We start from the raw sequence: 22079 nt of genomic DNA, 5'->3' as shown, positions 1-22079 counted from the left end.
GGGCGGGGGCGGGGCGAGGCGGTCCCCGCGGGGAATGGGCGGGGAGGGGGCAGGGCCTACAGATGGGGGTGTGGCCCGTGCCGAGGGGGACTGGGCACTCCGAGCGTCCGGAGCCAGAGGAGGGGTTGTTGAACTGTTCGGCGTTTCTTCGGGTGGAAGTCCTGTCGCCGAGTCCTTAGAAAAAATACCCGGTTTTCTGGGAGATTGCGTGCTTGTGTGCCCTCTTGCTTATCTTCCTTCCGCGAAATTGGAGTTGTGGAAGGCTTCCTCAGGAGTGTGTGTGTGTGTGTGAATTCCTGACTCATTCTACACCAGTGTTACTTGATGATTTAAGAACGTTCTGGCAGAAAAAAAGGTCTCTAGCTCTTGAAGTCCTGAGTGTGCACTGAGCTGCCTAGGGCCCCTCAGTTGAGAGAACACAGACTCATTTAACACATATCCTGAAGAAAGCTTGTGGTCATTCCATGGGGAGGTAGGAAGCTTCATGTGCTTGATGAATCACTTCAAAGGTACTGAGAAAAGAGAGGCTCTTCTAGGTGGGGTTAAAGGGATGCCATGCCACTGACGTGACACCACACGACTCAGAGTGGATGAGTGACAAAGCTGTGCTAAGGACAAGAACTGTAAAAGTATCCAGTGCATCCTATATAACTTTGAATATTTCCCAACAAATATTCATTGAGGAAGGGGGAGTGTGGATTGGGAAACACGTATCCTTACTTCAAGATGTGCTCTTCAAAAATCTGTTTAAAATTTTCATCTCAGGCTTGTTTGGGTCTGGAGAGAAACTTTAGACTTTAGAGCTGGAAGTAGCAGAAGATATCTAGCTATCCCAGCTTCCTTCTTTTTTCTTTTTTTAAGATAGATAAACAGGTTCAGAGAAATTCTTTTTGTGTGTGAATTCTTTTTTAAATTTTAATTGGAGGCTAATTACTTTACAATACTGTGGTGGTTTTTGCCATACATTCACGTGAGACAGCCATGGGTGTACATGTGTTTCCTGTCCTGAACCTCCCTCCCACCTCCTCCCCATTCCATCCCCCAGGGTCATCCCAGTGCACCAGCCCTGAGCACCCTGTCTCATGCATTGCAGGTTCAGAGAAATTAAATGATTTGCCCAAGTTAGTAGAAGAGTTCGGACTAAAATCCAAGCGTCAACAGCTTCCGGTATTTTGAAGAACCAGTGGCTTGGAGGAGATTGGTGATTTAGTCACTAAGTTGTGTCTGGCTTTTGTGACCCCATGGACTGTAACCTACCAGGCTCCTCTGTCCATGGTATTTCCCAGGCAAAAGTACTGGAGTGGGTTGCCCTTTCTTTCTCCAGGGGATCTTCCCGACACAGGAATCAAACCCCTATCCCCTGCATTGCAGGCAAATTCTTCACCCACTGAGCCACAGGGAAGCTCAGCTTGGGAGAAGGGATAACTTGGGAGGTTGGGATGACATGCTCACTGCTATATATAAAAGAGATAACTAGTCAGAACCTACTGAATAGCTCAGGGAACTTTACTCAATACTCTTTAATGACTTATATGGGAAAAGAACCTAAAAAAAGAGTGGATATATGTATAACTGATTCACTTTGCTGTATAGCAGAAGGTAAAACAATATTGTAAATCAACTATACTCCAATAAAAAATAAAGAAATTTAAAATTAAAAACCAGTGGCTTATATAGATTTTGTATGTTTCTTTATCTGATAGCATTAACCAAGGGCAGATTTTCTAGAATTTTACTGTTAAATGTTCTAGATGGGTGGCAAATATTTATTTATCAGTGCAATAATAATGGAAATGTTTTTGTTCTTTCAGTTCACTAGCATGGGAGTATAGGAAGCATTAGATGTTTCCACAAACCGGAGAACAATTATACCAAAGAAGTTCTCACACTGTTGTGAAAGTTCTAGGACCCACAACAGATTTCCCAACCTGGGGATCTGGCAAAGGGACTGAGAACCTCCAGGGAATTTGACTTTGAAGGCCGGTGGGATTTGTTACAGAACTTCCGCACGACTGGGGAAGCAGAAGCAAACCCTCGTGCGCACCAGGACCCAGGAGAAAGGAGCAGTGGCCCCAATGAGACTGAGCCAGACTTGCTGTGAGTGTCCAGGAGTCTCCAGCAGAGGCGTGGGTCGGTGGTGGCCTGCTGTGGGGTCAGAGGCAATGAGTACAACAGTCCTGGCATAAGCCCTCTCGAAGGAGGTTGCCAGTAGATGGCGAGGACAGCCGAGACCACAGCTGCTAACTCTTCCGTCTCCATCGAGTCTCTTTGCTGATTTCTCCCCTTGTTGCTGTTTGGTTGCTGAGTTGTGTCCTGCTCTTTTGTGACCCCGTGAACTGCAGCCTGCCAGGCGCCTCTGTCCATGGGATTTTCAGGCAGGAATACTGGAGTGGGTAGCTGTTCCTTTCTCCGGGGGATCTTCCCGACCCAGGGATGGAACCTACATCTCCTGAGTCTCCTGCACTGGCAGGTGTGTTCTTTATCACAGAGCCACCTGGGAAGGACTTCTGTAAGTGCTACTTAAACATGCCCATTTCCCCTTAATTTTGTGCTTGGACCATTTATCAGTTTACATCCTCGTACAAGTGACACTCCCATGGTTCCAATGACTTCCTTAACCATATTCTCTGCCTTGAGAACTTCCTCCCAAATTGGAGGTTTCTCCTTCTGTATTTCTAAGTCTAAAATGGAATGCTTTCTTACCACATCATCTGCTCCCTAACAAAGGCACTCTGCCAGACGAGAAGCCTTGGATTCATTCTCCACCTCTCCTTTCTCACTTCTCTCATAAAAGTAGCCATTAAGCACTCTCAATTATTTCTCAAAAATGTCTCTCAAACCTGTACTTTTCCATTTCTTGAATTATTTCCTCCCCCAAACCTCACTTCCTTGCCTAAGATCTTCCATTGGGTCTCCATCATTCACAAGATTTTTCAGCTTAGCGAGGACAAACTTTACCAGTAAAGCTTTTCACAATTTCCAGCCTCAGTAACAACCACTTCCTCTCAGACGCCCTATTCCCCAGTCATTTTCATAATATACCTTCTGGCTCTTTCAGATGTTCATACTTCTGCACATGCCTTTCCGTTGCCCTTAAAGGTCCTCCATACCAGAGTTTTCCAAACCTGCTTGAGAAGAAGAATCAGGTAAAGTGCGTGTCAATAAATACAGCTGCACACAGCTTTTCCGGAGTCTTGTTTACAGGGTCTAGGATGGGTCCTGGGAAGCTATGTTTTTAACAAGTGGCCTCACTGTCATTCTTATCATTGGACCAGTTTAGCAGACAGGTTTCACTCTTACTCCACCTTCAGAGTGTAATGCTTTTACCCTTTCACCTGGGAAAGACTTCTGAATGCACAGGCAAAAATTCAGTCCTCCAGGACATTAGCTGTCTGCTATAGTAAGTAAGTGGGACTTGAAACATATGTTTCTTACTAACACTAACCAGGCAAGATTATAATTTACCTGTCCCCCCTGCCAAAAAAAAACCTTCAGTGGCTTCTATTAGCTACAAAATGAAATCTGCACTTAAGTCAACTTAGCAAGTCCTTTGAGTATCTATTATATATCAAAAAAGATTCTAGGTTTGATATAGAATCAAAGATTCTAGGTTTGATTAAGACCCAATCTCAAGGAGCTCACATGATCTAGAAAGGAATGACTCGGCTTGGCATTTAAAGTCTTACAAATCTTGGCCCAACCCGTCTTTCTCTTCTGTTTATCTCCCCAGGGCCTCTTCATATTCAGTCTCAGGCCCTTCACACTTGGTGCTCTTCGTGCCTGGAACACTCTGCCCTCTCCCATTTGATCTGGCCCACTTCTGCTGCTCCTTTAGTGGCTCCCACAAGCACGTTTTCCTTAGGAAATGCTTTGTTCTTCCTGTCTAGGACAAACCCTGCTAGTGTGACATTCACCTCGTACCCCTCCAAGACATTTGTCCCAGATTTGATTTTCTACTTGTTTATTTAATTATTTGATTAATGTTTGTCTTCCCCTCTGTACTGCAAGCTCCACGAGGACAGGGGGCTGTGCTGTGGTTACACAGATGTTCACTGTGTAGCTGTTCGTTAATCTGTCTTGTATGTTTATGTAACATTCAGTAGATTTGATCTATCCCTAACACTTATCTTGCACAATATATTCAAAATCAAATCTTGAACATTTATTCAAACCTAACAATACTGGAGAAGACTCTTGAGAGTCCCTTGGACTGCAAGGAGATCCAACCAGTCAATCCTAAAGGAAATCAATCCTGAATATTCATTGGAAGGACTGATGTGGAAGCTGAAACTCCAATACTTTGGTCATCTGATGTGAAGAGCTGACTCATTGGAAAAGACCCTGATGCTGGGAAAGATTGAAGGCTGGAGGAGAAGGGGACGACAGAGGATGAGATGGTTGGATGGCATCTCTGACTTGATGGACATGAGTTTGGACAAGCTCCAGGAGTTGGTGATGGACAGGGAGGCCTGGCCTGCTGCAGTTAATGGAGTCGAAAAGAGTCAGACACGGCTGAGCATCTGAACTGAACTGAACAATAATAACAGCTAAAATTTTGGATTATTTTATTATGTACCAGGCTCCTAAATGAATTATTTAATCTTTATAATGAAACTTTAAGATATATTCTATTATTACTCCCATTTCATAGAATGGCTTAAAAAATTACCCACCTCCTGCTTCCCTGTCCCTAGCATCTGAAACTACTCTCCTTCTCTGTCTTCCCACTGACGTCTTAAGTAATTGTACTCACCAGCTATTCTGCTCCACCACATGGACTAGTCTCTCAGTCTGGGATGCTCTCTCCTTTCCTCACTTACTTACTTTTCTCCTCCTCATCGTCCAGCTCTCAAAAGAGTTTCTAGGACCCGCCCTAGATCAGATCAGCTCCTTGTTATATGTACTAGTTTTCTATTGTTACTACAATAAATTCCCACAAATTTAATGGCTTAAAAAAACACAAATTTATCATCGCACAGTACTGGATGTGAAAACTCCTACAACCAACGTGTTGGCATAACTGTGTTCCTTCTGCAGGCTCTTGGGGGAGAATCCAATTCTCCAATGATCTTTGTTAAGAATCAGGGGCTTCCTAGGTAGATGTAAGAGACGCAGGTTCAATCCCTGCATCGGGAAGATCCCCTGAAGGAGGGCACAGCAACCCACTCCAGTATTCTTGCCTGGAGAACCCTATGGACAGAGGAGCCTGGCGGGCTATAGTCATAGACTCACAAAGAGTCAGACACGACTAAAGTGACTTAGCACGCATCAAAAATCAACTTTGGGAAGCTTATGTGATAAAGATGATGCTGAGGTAGATGGGTTACCTCTCCTTTTATATTCATTAAGTGGCTGGTGTAGAAAACACTTTATAGCTCAATCTGAGAACCCTTAGATTCTTTAATTTCTTTCTAATCAGGCATGGACAGAGATATGAGAAAATATGCATACAGAGCTATGCAGGCAAAACTCAGTCAGAGGCACCGTAGATCTTCATTATCAATTAGGGCAATAAAACTTATTTTTTCAAAATTATTGTTTTTCATAATGGCTACTTTTGTATTTATTACTGTGATTGTGTTATATACAATGAATATCTAGTTCTGAGAAACAAACAAAAAACTGCTGATGGAAAGAATGTGTACATGCTCGTTGAGCTGTTTAATAAATAACTATTTGATGATTCTTCAGTGTGTTTAAAGGGTAATTCTTCTGCTGCTGCTTTGGAGAGTTCATTTGGCATTCTAAAAATGGATGTAATTTCAAGGGGTGACCAAAATGTATCAATTAGCCTGACATCTAAGTCTTTTTAACAGATCTATAAATTTCCAATTTCCTTTGCCATCTTAACCATGGTAAATCATTCTGAACAAGATCATTCTTTTGAACAAGAGCCTCCTTATTAGCTGAGATCAATTGAGATTAAAAAATGAAAAACACACTAGCTGCTGAGAACTCTTTATGAAACCACATTTATAGGATGAGTATTGAATGAAGATTAATGTGTTATTTTCAGCTTCTACATCATTGATTTAAACATTTATTCTCTAAATCCCACTGCTGGATTAAACACTAATATATATTTGGATGGATGGCTTGCTTGCCAGTAGTATTTTTTCCCTATTGAATTTACATATTAATGGAAGGGAACAATTTTTAATTCAAATGTAGCTTGCTTTGCACACCACGTGTGTTTCTGAAAGTGTGACACACTAAATTGAGTAAAATAGATTTTTCCATTGAATTTTAAATTAATGATTACATCCTTTCTTTTAAATTCTGACTGATTTTCATTTGCTCTTTGGATACAAAACAAGATCCTTAGAACATCAGGTGGCCCCTATGTGACCAGGACTCAGCTGACGTTTAGAGACAATCTCACAGCTCTTCTGTCACCAGAAACCTGGCTTTATGTCAAAACCTAATTCTTTAGACTTGATGTTTTTCCACATATTGTCTGGATCATTAATTCTCTAACACTACCTGCTTTATTTTTCCCATCGAGTACATTGCTTTCTTAATTAATTGTCCATCATTTCCTGACTAGAAAGTAGGCTTCAAAAATGCATGGATTTTAGTTTCTCTTTCTTCACTGCTGAGTCTCCAGCATCCGGATCTGTACTGGCTACATCGTATGCACTCAGCCAAAAATAATGAATGAATGATTCCTTATCTTGGAATACCAGTTTCCCTTCTCTATACCAAGCTATTCTCTATTCATCATTCAAATTCCAGGTTAAATGTCACTTTTTCAAGCCACCTTTTTTTGACACCCAAGACAAAATCAACTTTATCTACAATTTGTTCTGACAGGTCTCTGTCCTTCCGAGTTCTCCATAGCACTTATTAAAACTTTAACTTATAAAATCTATTATTTGTGGGATAAGTTGCTTACGTCCTATCTTCTCTCCTAACCTGTAAAATGCCTTCATCTTGTTCTTAATCATCTCCTCACTGTCTACCATAATGTCCGAAACAGAGATGCTCCATAAGTAGCTGTTGAATGAAACTATCTATCCAATGGATAGATGGATGACTAAGTAGCTCATTATAACTTTCCGTCCCTCTGTTCTATTTCTTCAATGTTCTGTCAACAAAAATACAGAGTCTAGTGAGCCAGAAAGGAATGTTTTTTTTCTATACTGGAGAGGTTCTTATCTAAACATACCCCTCTATGGACTCAGTAATGCTTGTATGATCTCTGAAAGTTGATACCTCATATCAGCCTCTTTACTCCCCCTGTTATTTAATTAAATAAATGCTCTGTGAGTTTCTCCTCTGGTCCGAACCACACAGAGGGAAAGGTCATGTAAACAGCAGAAAGACCAGAAGCTTTAAAACAAAAGGATCTTTTACACTCACTACCTATGTGAACTTGTCCAAGTCACCAGCTGAGCCGGGTTGTTTATCTGTCAGAAGAGCGGCAGTACCTGTTTTGTGTGGTTGATGTAGGGGTTATTAAGAAGACATGTGGCATGCTTGCCATATAATAGGTGCTCAAATATGGCACCCGTTGCTACAATTACTATAAGCTGAGCTCCCAGATGGCAGACTATACTTGCATTCCCAGAACCTTATGTGTAGAATACTCTCAGTAAACTTTGGTTAAACTGACCAACAGAACATGTGCGATTTCTCCACTCTCAAAGGGCTTAAAATCTAAGCAAGAAAATAAGTTCCAAAACAGATTTATGAACCATTTAGATAATAACAAAAGATAATGCTTATTATAGTGTAATATACACAAGATTAGGTGTATTACAGTTCATAAGTGCTTTGGATGGCCAGGCAGGAAATGGTAAGAGACGGCAGGCTGTAGTTATTGGGAAATTATAAGTTCACATGTTTGTGTGTCTAAGATATAGGACACTAAGCCTCTTACAAAATTTTCCAATTTCTTTGTCAAGATGTAATGCTGGATCTACCAATGTTGGGTAAAATGGACTGAACTGATGCTTCTGGGTTGGTGTGATAGTGGACAAAAGTGGGTTATTGGTCTTGAATAGCAAGGTGTGTCTGTCAGAGTAATGGGTGCTTCCCCCCCTTTAATAATCAGTGGGTAGCTAATGATCACAAACAGGTCCTGATGGCAGTGGGTAATGTTGCTCAAATAGGCCTGTATTATGTGGAGGCCATCAGAGCCCTGGAAAAGTAGGACACAGACTCAGTCCCGTATCCCACATCTTTGTAACATGCTCTGCACAGATTCTCAGTTGAATTGCATCATCCATAATCATTACCCACTGCTGTGCTTTCATCTTACCAAATTCTTTGTTTGCAGCTCTAATAGACGGGACTGAGATATTGAAAAGGAACAAGAGAATGTTGCTTTTCTCTAAGACATTCTTTCCCTTTTGTTACTGAGGTGTCTCTCCAAAGGCATCTGATACAGATCCAAACACAAGGACGCCCCATTAAAGGCTTTGTATATACTAACAGCTGGAGCAGGAAATGGCAACCCTCTCCAGTGTTCTTGCCTGGAGAACTCCATGGTCGGAGGAGCCTGGCGGGCTACAGTCCCTGGGGTCGCAAGAGTCGGACCTGACTTAGTGACTACAGAGAGAGAGATACTTAAAGTGACGCTGAATTGAATGCGGCCACGAAACACACTCCCAAGTCCCCACGTTAGGAAAAGAGATGCTCCCCGCCTCCCTCACTGCAAGCCGTGTGTGGGGGGTGGTGATCTAGAATCCACCCGTGCCCACGGGCAGCCAGCACACATCAACAAGCCCAGTCTACACCTGCGGCAATGCGCCCAGTCAGACCAGGTGCTCTGAGAATAAGCCACTTGCCATCACACCTGCATCACAGAGGCACACAAACGTCCCTGCAAGCCAGCGTCCCCCACCCTCCCTACCCGCACCATGCACCCCGGCACGAGCCTACCTGAATATTCTTATTCACAGAGACCTGGCCCTGTGCTCATACGCAGTCACAGACAAAAACACAGGACGCACGCGTGGGGCACCAGCATCTTGTCCTTCCAGGCCAGGTCGGCAAGGTGCATGTACATTACACACCGGCTTTCAGGGAAACAGTGGAAACAGTGTCAGACTTTATTTTCTGGGGCTCCAAAATCACTGCAGATGGTAACTGCCGCCATGAAATTAAAAGATGCTTGCTCCTTGGAAGAAAAGTTATGACCAATCCAGAAAGCATATTGAAAAGCAGAGACATTACTTTGCCAACAAAGGTCCGTCTAGTCAAGGCTATGGTTTTTCCAGTGGTCATGTATGGATGTGAGGGTTGGACTGTGAAGAAAGCGGAGCGCCGAAGAATTGATGCTTTTGAACTGTGGTGTTGGAGAAGTGTCTTGAGAGTCCCTTGGACTGCAAGGAGATCCAACCAGTCCATCCTAAAGGAAGTCAGTCCTGAACATTCATTGGAAGGACTGATGCTGAAGCTGAAACTCCAATACTTTGGCCACCTGATGCAAACAGCTGATTCATTGGAAAAGACCCTGAAGCTGGGAAAGATTGAAGACAGAAAGAGAAGGGGACAACAGAGGATGAGATGGTTGGATGGCATCACCGACTCGATGGACATGGGTTTGGGTGGACTCCGGGAGTTGGTGATGGGCAGGGAGGCCTCGCGTGCTGCGGTCCATGGGGTCGCAGAGTCGCACACGACTGAGCGACTGAACTGAACTGAACTCAACTTCGGGCCCCGCACTAGACCCCCGACAGCGGTCTGGGCTTCTCTGGGCCGGCATCAAACCGGTCACTGGCCCCGGGTGAGTCCCCAGCTTGGGTACAGCAGCCCCGGGCTGCGGCCCCGGCGGCCTTTCCAGCTCTTTCTTTCTCTTTCCTCCCGATGCCCGGGGCCCGGGCGGGGCCGCCGCGTCCGCCTGCGGTACCCTCCCCTCCCGGCGCGCGGGGCGGGCCCGGCCGCCAGGAAATGCCCGGGAGAGGGAGTCACCTGCGCCCGACGGCGTGTGGACTCGGGGGCGCCGCCTCCCCGGGCCTGGCCGAGATCCGGGCGGACGTCGCTCACCTGCTCGCAGGCGCGCCCGGAGCCCGAGCCCCGAGCCCCGAGCCCCGCGGACCGCTGCCCGGCCCCCCAGCACCATGAGCAAGTTAGGCAAGTTCTTCAAAGGCGGAGGCTCTTCCAAGAGCCGCGCGGCCCCCAGCGCCCAGGAAGCTCTGGCCCGACTTCGGGAGACGGAGGAGATGCTGGGCAAGAAGCAGGAGTACCTGGAAGGCCGCATCCAGAGAGAGCTCAGCCTGGCCAGGAAGCACGGGACGCAGAACAAACGAGGTAGGCACCCCCTGGCCTGGGGCAGCCCCGTCCGCCCGGCGCCTGGCCCGGCCTTTCTGGGAACCGGTGATGATCCCCCGGCCCGGACTGGGAGAGGGCTGAGCGCAGCACCATCCTCGATGGCGAAAGAGGAAGACACACCAAAAATCTCAGTGATCAAGGCGAATCGCATTTTTAATGCAATCTTTAGAAAGCTCAAAGTTGACACAGAAGCATCTGTGATGAACAAAACATCAACATTTAAAGTAAAGACTGGATTGGTGTTATTGGTTCTTTTCTTTTGCAGTTGGCTCCTATGTGTTCTGGAGAAGGAAATGGCAACCCACTCCAGTGTTCTTGCCTGGAGAATCCCATGGACAGAGGAGCCTGGTGGGCTCATAAAGAGTCGGACAGGACTGAGCGACTAACACACACACCTATGTGTTCTGTACAGACTTAAAAAAAAAATCAAATCCATTTTAAAATGTGATGTTTTGTTCATCATCGAGTTTTTTGCCTTAATTTTGAATTTCAAAAATATTCCAATAAAATCTTACTTATCTGGGTTATAAGATAATCTTTTTTTTTGGGGGGGTGCCGCTTTAAAGTTTGCCCCCGGCTTGTCTCACCCTGGTCCAGTCCTGCTGACTCCAGCTGCACGTATCAACTTTCCTGCCCTGCGTTTGTGTTTTGACTCACACAGTTTAACTTGCCTGTAAGTCTCCAGGGACGCATATTCTGGTGTGTTCCGGTTCCCTTCGCTGTGGAAGACTTTAGCTGGTGGTGCAGTTGAGATATGAAAAAAAAAAAAGAGAGATTTAAATATTAATTCTACCACTGGCTATTGCCACTTGGGAAGGACTTTGAGTCAGTAATCATTCTGGGTGCTTCTCTTGCACCTTGAACCCTTTGTTCTTTGCCAGGGTGAATTGCTTTCTTCAGTGAATGGCTGAACAAATCTAAACAGCCCCCGTGGCGCATATAAAAACCCAGCAAGAAGTTGAAATGATTTGCTCTTGTAACACAAGGTCAATGGCAGACCCAGAAATAGGGCTGGCAATTCAGGACTCTGCTCACCACCGAACCCTGAACTTGCATCCCCAAGAAGTTAGGCTTTCTGAGTCATAATGAAACCTTGGGAAGGTTTAGTTTGCCCTAAATGCCCTGCCATTGTTTAATGCTGGAAAGGAACCACGTCTTGGAATTGGCCTTCAAAGTCTTGCTCTCCCCCAAGAATGTGCGTGCTACACTTGAGCCCGTTTTATAACCAACAATAAAGAAACCGAGTTTCATTTTCCTCTGCTCTGGCGTACAACTCTTGTCCCCATTATGGCCTGTTTTAGAGTTAAGTGCTGGTTTCTATTTTTACTTCATGTCTGAAAATATTTTGGGGTGTTATTCAATGGCAGTTTATGCGGAGAGACTCTGACATTAAGACTTGCTAAAAAGCCATTGGTTGTTCTTTTCCTGGGTCCCTCCTCTTCAGTTTGATAGGCACTCCGACATTTGCTTAGTGTCTGTCAAGGTTTGTTTTGTTTTGTTTTGTTATCCATTTGGATCTGTTTGTAGCTTTATCCACAGTGGTTGTTAAGTAAATATTGGCTTAAAAAATCTGAAAAATAAAAAACATCTGCTTCTGTGAAGTGGTGGAAATATAGATTTGCTTTCAGAAGAAAATAATGTAAAATAATATAGAAATGTTCTTGAGGTGGCAATACGCTAAAGTGTCTATAAGTAGACTTTATAGAGATTCACACAAAGACAACACTCATAAGAATGTCAATCTAACTTCCTTAAATCAGAGGAGCTACAGATATAAGTCTCAAGTTCAAATATTAATAATCAATTGATGTCAGAAAGGCCATTTATCTTTTGTCATTTATCCGTGGGACCTTCACTGGTGTGGCCCTCACCTGGTTCTGCAGTGGGCCTTGAATAGGGAGAGTGTGGTTGGCTGAGGCCATCTGTAATCTAAGCTGTGAAAGAATCTGGTCATAGACCGCGCACTGGATACACTGCCAGTATCAGCATCTTCCAAATAAACCAGTAACTTCACATGCTCATGGCTACTATTTTCCATTAGCCACTAAGAAATATTTTCACACATGTAATAAAACCAAATATACTTAGTACTAAAAGGGCCTCGTGCTACACAATTTCAGTGTTAGAACAGCTGTAAATTACCTGGTAATCCGAGTGACATATGTACCCGCAGTGAAAGTTTTACTTCTAGAGGTGGTTAGTCCGATAACATGCTGTCAAGAACACTCGTTGGGTGTCCAGTTAATATCATTTCAGAAAGGGCCACACTCCCAGACAGAACAATTAAAAAGAAAAACTTTTTATTTTGTATTGGAGAATAGCCGATAACAATGCTGTGATAGTTTCAGGTGAGCAGTAAAGGGACTCAGCCACACGTATCCATGCATCCATTCTCCCCCAACTCCCCTCCCATCCAGACTGCTTATGACACGGAGCAGAGTTCCCTGTGCTCTGCAGTAGGTCCCTGTTGGTCGTCCACTTTAAATACAGATGTGTGTACACATCAATTCCAAACTCCCTCACTATCTCTTCCTCCTGTTCTTATCCCTCTGGCAACCATAACTATGTTCTCTAAGTCTGTGAGTTTGTTTCTGTTTTGTAAATAAGTTCATTTGTATCATTTCTTTTTAGATTCTTTTTTAGATTTCTTTTTATATTCTGCATATAGAGAATATCATACTATTCCTCCTTCTTTTTGTTACTTCACTCACTATGACAATCTCTAGGTCCATCCTTGCTGCTGCAAATTATTTCACTCTTATTGATGGCTAGTAATATTCCACTCCAGAAGGAAATGGCAGTCCACACCAGTGTTCTTGCCTGGGAAATCCCATGGGCAGAGGAGCTTGGCAGGCTAGAGTCCATGGGATTGTGAAAGAGTTAGCTATGACTGAGTGACTAAACAAGAATGATATTCCACCATATCTTCTTTATCCGTTCCCTGTCGGTGGACACTTAGGTTGCTTCTGTGTCTTGGCTGTTGTGAGCAGTGCTGCAGTGGACACTGCACATTCCTGGCCACTTCACTTTCTTCCATGGTCTCCACAACAGAAGTTTTGACAGCTAGCATCCTCAATGTCAAAAATGGGTTTTATTGGTAAAATGAGTAACTGTTATATTAGCATAATAAACGTTAGAAATGGGGTCTCATTGGTGAAACTGTGGCTATCCTAAACATGTGGGTTGGCTAAGAGTTTAGAGGTACTTCCTTGCTCGCAATGTCAGGACAGGCATCAAGGATGTATGAGGTTTATAACTAACATTAGGATGGCGCCTGGGGCTTGGTCAGATCAGTGCAGCGTCCAGTCCTGGGTCCAGGTGGGTGTCTGACCTTCCATAGAGCATGGCACCCTGCCAGTGAAGGTCATTGTCTGTGTTCAGTGAGCCTTGCATATCACGTATATTGGACTAAAAGACATGGAGCTGGGGCTTCAGTGAGCTGATAAAACTGGTTGACGAACTGTTTTGGCCCACGTGGCCAAGATGTGTTTGTTTAATAGGCGTGTCTGCAGATCCGAGTCTGAAACTCGCTTTCGCTGTAACTCAGAACAAGGCCGTGCAGTGGAGGCTGATGCTCCCTTCAGACTTCTCTGGCAGTTTCCATGTTCTACCTAAACGAGCCTGAGTGAAAACAACCATGATATCAAGGCCCTGTTGACCTGACAGAGTAACATTTGGAAGCAAGGTCTACAGTCTGGTTAAAAACTGGAGAAGAGTAGAAGGTCTTTAGCACAGTTCATTCAGATTACTATGACAGAACTCCTTTATAACCAGCAATCCGCTTTGTGGGAAAGCACATTTTTTAGATACCACTTAATTCCTTTTTCTGCTTCTGCTGAGCACTGTCCTCGAGAGCAGTCTTCAATCCTGGCTGTATGTGAAAGTCGCCTTGATGCTTGGAGGATCCCACCCCCACAGATTCTAGTGTAACTGGCTGGAGTGGGGCTGGGACATCCGTTTTTGAACGTGCCTCCAGGGGTGACTCTGCCCTGTGGCCAGGGTTAAGGATGAGGAAACCGAATCCATGGTCATGTTAATGGGGTGGAAATACAAGTGCTTCCTGGCCATTTTCGTATCACGGCACCCGTGAGCACTGATGACACTTGTGTGTGTCAAGGGGGTGGCCAAGGACCAGCGGCTGGAGGACTTTAAAAAATTGTTTTTATTCATTTATCTAAAAAATGTTATTGGAGTATAGTTGCTTTACAATGTTGTGTTAGTTTCTACTGTAAGGCAAAGTGAATCAGCTATATATGTATATATATATACACATACATATCAGAGAAGGCAATGGCACCCCACTGCAGTGCTCTTGCCTGGAAAATCCCATGGACGGAGGAGCCTGGTGGGCTGCAGTTCATGGTGTTGGAAGAGTCGGACACGACTGAGCGACTTCACTTTCACTTTTCACTTTTATGCATTGGAGAAGGAAATGGCAACCCACTCCAGTGTTCCTGCCTGGAGAATCCCAGGGACGGGGGAGCCTGGTAGGCTGCCATCTATGGGGTCGCACAGAGTCGGACACAACTGAAGCAACTTAGCAGCATATACACATATATTCCCTCTTTTTTGGATTTCCTTCCCATTTAAGTGAAGTTCTCTGTGTTATTCAGTAGGTTCTCACTGCTGCTGCTGCTGTTGCTAAGTCGCTTCAGTTGTGTCCGACTCTTTGCGACCCCATGGACTGCAGCCCACCAGGCTCCTACGTCCATGGGATTTTCCAGGCAAGAGTACTGGAGTGGGTTGCCATTGCTCACTAGTTATCTATTTTTAAAAAATGCATTTTAATTGGAGGATAGTTGCTTTACGGTGTTGTGATGGTTTCTGCCGTACATCAGCATGAACCAGGCACAGGTGTTCACGTGTCCCCTCCCTCCGCCCGTCCCATCCCACCCTCCAGGTATTGGCAGAGCTCGGAGTGGGGTCTCTGTGTCACCCAGCAAGCTCCCACCCGCTGTCTCTGTTACACGTGGCCGTGTGTTTGCACGCTGCTCTCTCAGTCTGCCCCACCCTGTCCCTCCCGGCTGTGTCCACAAGTCTGTGCTCCGCATCTGCGTCCCCACTGCAAACGGACAGTAACAGCCCTGTGTCCAAGGACTGTTGACCCCGAAGCGGGGGCCTCAGCGTTTCACTGCCTTGCAGTCCCCTCCTGCCGCACCTGTCGGTGGAACCCTTAGACCTTAGGTCCCGGTTCTAACCTCCCTTATGAGGCTTTTCTTTTCTTTTTTTTTTTTAAGCTAGTGTCATTAAAAGATGGTACGCAGGGATTCACTTAACTGTAATACACCTCTTCAGCTTCCATTAAACGTGTAAACATTTGACAGAAAGTAACTTGTTGTTGTAGTCGGGAGCCTGGGCTTCCGGGCACGTAGCCCTGGATGTGATCCTGGCCCCGTCCTGCCACTTAGAAGCTGGTGAGTTTCAACCTTTGGCTGGGCCGGCCTGAGTCTCAGTTTCGTTACCTGCGTGAAGTTGAAGATAAGGTTGATCCTCAGGGCTGAGGGCGCTTGACTTTACTGTTTAAAGCCCTTAACTCAGTGCTCTGTAAGCATCCGCCTTTGTGGTACCGCGGCGGTTTGTTAAAGGTGAGGTCGGCCCCACACGGGCTCGAGTCTTTCTGAGACGACGCGGTGAATGCAGCCCTCGGTCCCTTGCAGGCGGTCGGCGTCTGGAGGCCGCGGTCGGCCAGCCCCAGGCTGCCTGCGCTGCAGCCCCAGGTCTGTCACTGTCTCGCCCCTCGCAGGGGGTCGCTCGGCCCGAGAGCGGCGCGCGGCGCCTGGGCCCTCTCTGCCCTCTCCTCTCAGCCTGGGGCGGCCTCCCAGGCCGAGCAGGAAACCAGACTCGTCTCCATGCGGGAAGGGGCGGCCCGGGGCGGAGGGGCTCCGGCCACGGCCGTCCGCGTCACAGGGCGCTGACCGCGGGGCTGAGGCCGGCCACCCTGCTGCAGGCCTGGGTGAAATGAGAGCCCCCGGGTGGGGAGTCCGCTGTGGGCGTCGTTCGCTCACGCTGAGCCCCGCTGCTGGCGGCAAGGATGACTTTGTCTTGAGTCAGGATGCGGGCCGGGCTTCCTCGGAGTCGGCTGTGCGCACAGCCCTCCCGGCTTAGCTCCGTGTTGGACTCCCTTTGGGCTTTTTGTGACAGTGGTCACAGAGCTGAACCCTGCAGCCGCACACCAGGGCCGCGAAGAACTGGGCGAAGAGAACGACCCCAGTGCCAGCGGGGCGAGTGCCAGGGGCTCAGGTAACAGGAGACAGACCGGCGGCGGGGAAGGTCCCCGGGGAGGCCTCACCGAAGGGGCGGCCTCCTTTCTGAACAAAGCTCCCACCACGGGGGCCTCAGTCCAGCCGCACCGGAACCCCGAGGGTGCTGGTGAAGGGGTGCACTTACAAGGAGGCCCCTAAAACTTCCAGTTCAGTGGGTGAGTGGAGGGGTCGGAAACCTGAACTCTGAGCAGACAGCGCGGTGACTCGGATGCCGTCTGAGGGTCTGTGACGTGTTCAGCGGCCGGGAAACGGGGGGCACCGTCTCCGCTCTGCTTTTCCGTCATCCGTCCCTCTGTTTCTCCCCTCAGCCTGCCGCCGCTCAGATACTAGGACGGGAAACGTCCACCGCCCCCCGCAGGAGGGCTGTGAGGGGACATTTCCCGAGCTCCTGGCAAGGCCTTTCAGGCACCCGCATTAGCTTCCAGTAGGAAAGCCACACGGTCCTGTAACTCCACAGTCATCGTGAAGGGCCCCAGGGACCCCCAGTATTCAGATCGCCCCCAAGCATCTCAGAATGAAGCGTTCTGTTGGTCTCTGGTTGTCCGATTATTTTTACCACACTATACTCCGAGTCAGGGAAAGGAACTTTATTCCTGGAGCACTACGGGGCACAGTCGTGTCCGACTGTTTGCAACCCCGTGGACTGTGGCCCACCAGCTCCTCCGTCCATGGGATTCTCCAGGCAAGAGTCCTGGAGTGGGTTGCCATGCCCTTCTCCAGGGGATCTTCCCGACCCAGGGATCAAACTTGCCTCTCCTGCATTGGCAGGTGGATTCTTTACCACGGAGCCACCTGGGAAACCCCTAACAAACAGTATCTAGGTTTTATTCTCCTGTCGACTGCCTCGCTCTCTCTTGGAAAAGACAGATCAATATAAACGTGATATTTTCTTAACCCCTACGCTCAATTTCCCTCCCTCACCTATGGAGCCCGTCGGGCTTTACCCCGTGGGGTGTGATGTGTGCTAAATCACTGCAGTCGTGTTCAGTCTTTGCGACCCCATGGACTGTAGCCCGCCAGGCTCCTCTGTGCATGGGATTCTTGAGGCAAGAATCCTGGAGTGGGTTAACATTTCCTCCTTCAGGGGATCTTCTCGACCCAAGGATCAAACCTATGTCTCCTGCATGGGCAGGCAGGTTCCTTACCGAGACCTAAAATACCTGAACCAGCCCTGGGAGCTCTATTCACTTAAGCTGTAATTTTAAAAACTTCTTGCTTTCCTAATCTCTCCTTCTCCCATCTGGCCCTGCATAGATTTACATACTTACTTACACACTTAGGTACTGACCAGCTCAGAGTCGTGTCTCTTTTTTGCTGACAAGTTTGAGTTTGTATCTGCTTTTTCCAGATGCCATTTTAGTTGCTTTTTGTTCAACTGGACTTGGAAAGAGTTAAAAAAATCCCAGCCAGATTTACCCTTGCCCCTTTATGTAAATCAATATGTTAAGCTTGCATTCCGCATTTTATATTTGTCTATTCAATATCATCTTATTTTCAGTTGTCTCAAAATTAAGATTTTTAAATTGCAATTTCATTATCTTATGTATGAGACATAAGACATATTGATAAACCAGTCAATCTTAAGGGAAAACAACCCTGAATGCTCATTGGAAAGACTGATGCTGAAGCTGAAACTCCAGTATTTTTGTCATCTGATGCAAACAGCTGACTCATTGGAAAAGTCCCTGATACTGGAAAAGATTGACAGCAGAAGGAGAATAGGGCATCAGAGGATGAGATGGCTGGATGGCTGCCGGGGTCCAGCCCCGGCTGATCCAGGGTATTCGAAGCGGGGACGGCGTCGGCGAGGATCAGGATACAATAGCTTCAATTAGATATTAATTAGAGATGTTAAGAGTAATAGAATGAAGATAGCTCAGTAGGAAAATTCAGTGGAGAAAAGAGGCTGAGTAGCTTGGTTTACGCGGGAGACCAATAAAACTTCAAGACAAGAAGTTTGCACCACTTACGTAGGCCACAGGCATCCTTCTGTTCTCCCGAAGGAGAGGAGACACTGAGGCCTCCCTGGTCGGATCTTAGAAGCCCAGGCAAAATTAGTAAGCATGGTGGGTTCCGTGCTCCAGATGGAGACTCAGCCAGAGTTTGAGAAGGAGAAAGACATTGGGAGACCAGTATTTTGAGGAACTGATCCCCATTCTTTATTTTCCATGGTCTACTTTTATACACTGAGATGTTATGCAAAAGTCACGCGGGGTCAGTAGACCTGACTTTTATCAAAGTCAGGTGCTTCATACAAATGTATACAGAGGTCTTAGGGGTGTTACATCATCTTCTGGCCAGGGGGGGCTGCTGACAATTTATGACCCTCTCCTTGTGACAGCGGTCAGTCAACCAGAACACTTATTTCTCCAGGGTGATTATTCTCAAAACAGACGCCACCCAAATAAAGTTACATCCCTATAGGGTGAGGGTGTAGTGGGTTTTAGTTAAAGAAAGAATTTACTTAGCGTAAGGTCTAACATGATTAATATCAAAGGTTAATACTTATTTCTTCTATATATTCATTAATGTGTGTAAGGGCAGGGGATATGGAGACTTAGCAACAAACATTGGCTCAACAAATGAAAAACCCCTCACCAATACAATTTCTAATCAGCCCATTATACTTATACCAATAGTTTTCTAACTTTTCTAAGGAACCTGTTTTTAGAAGGTTTAAAGCATCTCGTGCCTCTCACGGTTGGGAGGCTGTGAGCAATCACATGTGGCCGGACAAGCCTGTCAGGCAGGCTAGAGAACCTTCAGAGGAGTTTGTAGGTTGAAACACTCCTGTCACGCCCAGGAATTATTATTAACTGGAGCTCGAAGTTAACTCCTTCTCCAGAAGAGGTGGTGGGGGACAGCCCCCCGTAAAGTCAGAGGTGTTGGTGAGAGCACAAAGTAGTAAAGTAGGCAGGCTCTGGTTATGGGGGTAGATGCTCGAGGATTTCCAGGGGGACTTCTGAGGCTCGATCCCGCCTTTGCGTATGTCGAGCCTCCTTCCTCATGACCTTTGCCATGGGCGGAGTGCCTCACTCTGGCCCCCAACAGATGGCATCACTGATGCAATGGGCATGAGCTTGGGCAAACTTTGGGAGATGGTGAGGGCCTGGCGTGCTGTGGTCCATGGTGTGGCAAAGAGTTGGACACGACTGGGCAACTGAACAACAAAAAGAATGTATGAGCGATTTCTTTTAGTTGAATCAGCTGCCCTTTTCTTCTTGTTGTTGTCAAAGTATTTGTTAAAATATACTGAATAAAACTTCCCAGGTGGTGCTAGTGGTAAAGAATCACCTGCCAATGCAGGAGACGCAAGAGATTAGATCCCTGGGTCTGGAAGATCCCCTGGAGGAGGAAATGGCAACCCCCTCCAGTGTTCTTGCCTGAAAAATGCCGTGGACAGAGGAGCCTGGCGGGCTGCAGTCCATGGGGTCACAAGAGAGTGGGACACGACTGAAGCGACTGCGCACACACTCACAAGGACAGAGCCTGGTGGACGCTCCCAGAGCCTTCAGTCCAGGGTCCTGTCTGCACCAAGCAGCTCTGTTTCATGTGAGGTTCAGCTAAGGCGACATTACCAGTTTGACAGCTCAGCACTCAGTGAGTTCAGTCACTCATCTAGCTGTGAATGCACCTGACCTCTATCTCTGGCCCATATACCTTACTCCTCTATTTTTTTCTCTTTTCCCTAACAATGCCTCAGCATACCTTGTGAATTATCTTCCTAAAACCAAACTATATTCACACGCCTCTGGTTCACAAATGCCAGTTTATGAATAGATAGTGTGTTAGCTTCATCAGCTTCACCTGGAGAGTTTTTAAACTGCCCCAGCAGGAGATTCTGAGATCTGGGATAAGTGGTACTCATAGCTTTCTGGGTGATTTTGATATATTCAAGGTTAGAAAGCCAGTGGGTGGTCCATATTTTTTCTTAGGGTCAGCTTTGAGTAACCCAAAGAAAAGAAGCCTATAAGATTAGGTTTTGAACTCATTTTTCATCTTTGTGAACTTGAATTGACTTCTAGTTACCACTGGCTTCTTTTCTACTTCCTCGGAAACTAGAGTATATAGTGTTTCTCTTCTAGAATCATTCTTTCAAGTACCTGTGGCACAAATTTTGACAGTTTGCTGATGTATTATAGTTCCTTATATGAGGCTAATTGTTGCTATTTTTGTATTATATAACATTTTATATATACAGTTAACTTTTTCCGTCATGAATTTGAAGCAATATTATAAATATAGGAGCATGCATTTGTTATTATTCTTCATCTAAATTCCACAAAGCTGAAAAAAAGAGCACCTTATTTTAGGAAATATTTCCAGTCAGCAAAAATATAATTTTCCATTATTTATGCTATCTTACAGTTTATTGAGTCAGCCACAATAAAATAGAATAAGATAGAAAAGTTACTGCTAATACCATGATTATGCCAAAATCCCATGACGTGTTGTAGCTTTAAGAAACTGGCAGGAGAAGACCCTGAGCTTGTCCTCAGGTGTGCTTAGTATTATTAGTATGTTTCTCAGTATTTAGGACTACTTATTTCAGATGAGATTTTATTTTCAAGATAACACAATAAAACACAACTCAAAACATATGAGATATAAGGCAAGAGCTCCAATTCTGAGTTTTAAAGTTTATGATGCCTTGCTTTGGGGCTCTGGTTTGGAAAGGACATAATTAATCCAATTTGGCACTCAATTTTTGTTATATGCTTAAGTACACATGGATTTATTTGTGCTTTTAAGGGACAAAATTACCACCAATGCTTAAAATATATAGATAATATTGAGGATTTATTTTCTAAAGTCACACTCTCAGTCTTCTGCTTTAGCAAGCTGTAGTCATAACTTCTAGTATATACTGGTAATTTTAGTTTCTCCTACTTTTTCTATCATTTGATAGAAGTTCTAATATACACAATTGGCTCAAAAATTTGAAGAAGGTGAAGGAACACCAACAACAAAAAAACAATATGGAATAAATATAAAGCAAATAGTAAACCATTTCCTGAGTAACTAACTTTCTTGTACCAGAGATTTTAATTACTTACCTCAAAGAAATGGTGCTAATAGGGAATTGTTGTTGTTCTATTGCTAAGTTGTAGCCAACTCTTTGTGACCCCATGGACTATAGCACATCAGGCTTCTCTGTCCTTCACTATCTCCTGGAGTTTGCTCAAACTCATGTCTATTGAGTTGGTGACTCCATCCAACCCTTTTATCCTCCATGGCCGCCTTCTCCTTCTGTCCTCAATCTTTCCCAGCATCAGGGTCTTTTCCAAACTCACTGGAAATATCTAGTACTTAGTCTGAAGTTTATATGTTTATACTTTAAAGCAGTAAGAACTCTTAAACCTGGACCAGAGGCTTTCTCAGCCCATGCTAAGCCTTTGTCTCAAATAGTTCTACCTTGTGGGTATTTCCAGTGAGGATGGGAAAAAGCTAAAGCCCCACCCGTCACCTGCTCTGTGCAGCCTCCGTCAGCTCTTCTGAATCCAGCAGTCTAGTGACTGAAATACCAACGGTGTAACT

General features: G+C 45.6%; 1 protein-coding gene across 2 annotated transcripts in view; it reads left to right on the top strand.

The window, feature by feature from the left end:
• The first annotated feature begins 9930 nt into the window (after positions 1–9930).
• Positions 9931–22079, top strand: part of CHMP4C (charged multivesicular body protein 4C) — a 32376-nt gene continuing 20227 nt past the window's right edge. For both annotated transcript variants that reach the window (XM_055546758.1, XM_055546757.1), the window contains exon 1: positions 9931–10257. In XM_055546758.1, coding sequence (XP_055402733.1) covers positions 10068–10257 — 190 coding nt within the window. In that variant the 5' untranslated portion in view covers positions 9931–10067. The remainder of the gene's footprint in view (positions 10258–22079) is intronic.

The sequence above is a fragment of the Bubalus kerabau genome, chromosome 14, assembly GCF_029407905.1.
Source record: "Bubalus kerabau isolate K-KA32 ecotype Philippines breed swamp buffalo chromosome 14, PCC_UOA_SB_1v2, whole genome shotgun sequence".
Lineage (NCBI taxonomy): Eukaryota > Metazoa > Chordata > Mammalia > Artiodactyla > Bovidae > Bubalus > Bubalus kerabau.
Note: the sequence above shows the minus strand (reverse complement) of the source record. Positions and strands in the feature narration are given on the sequence as shown.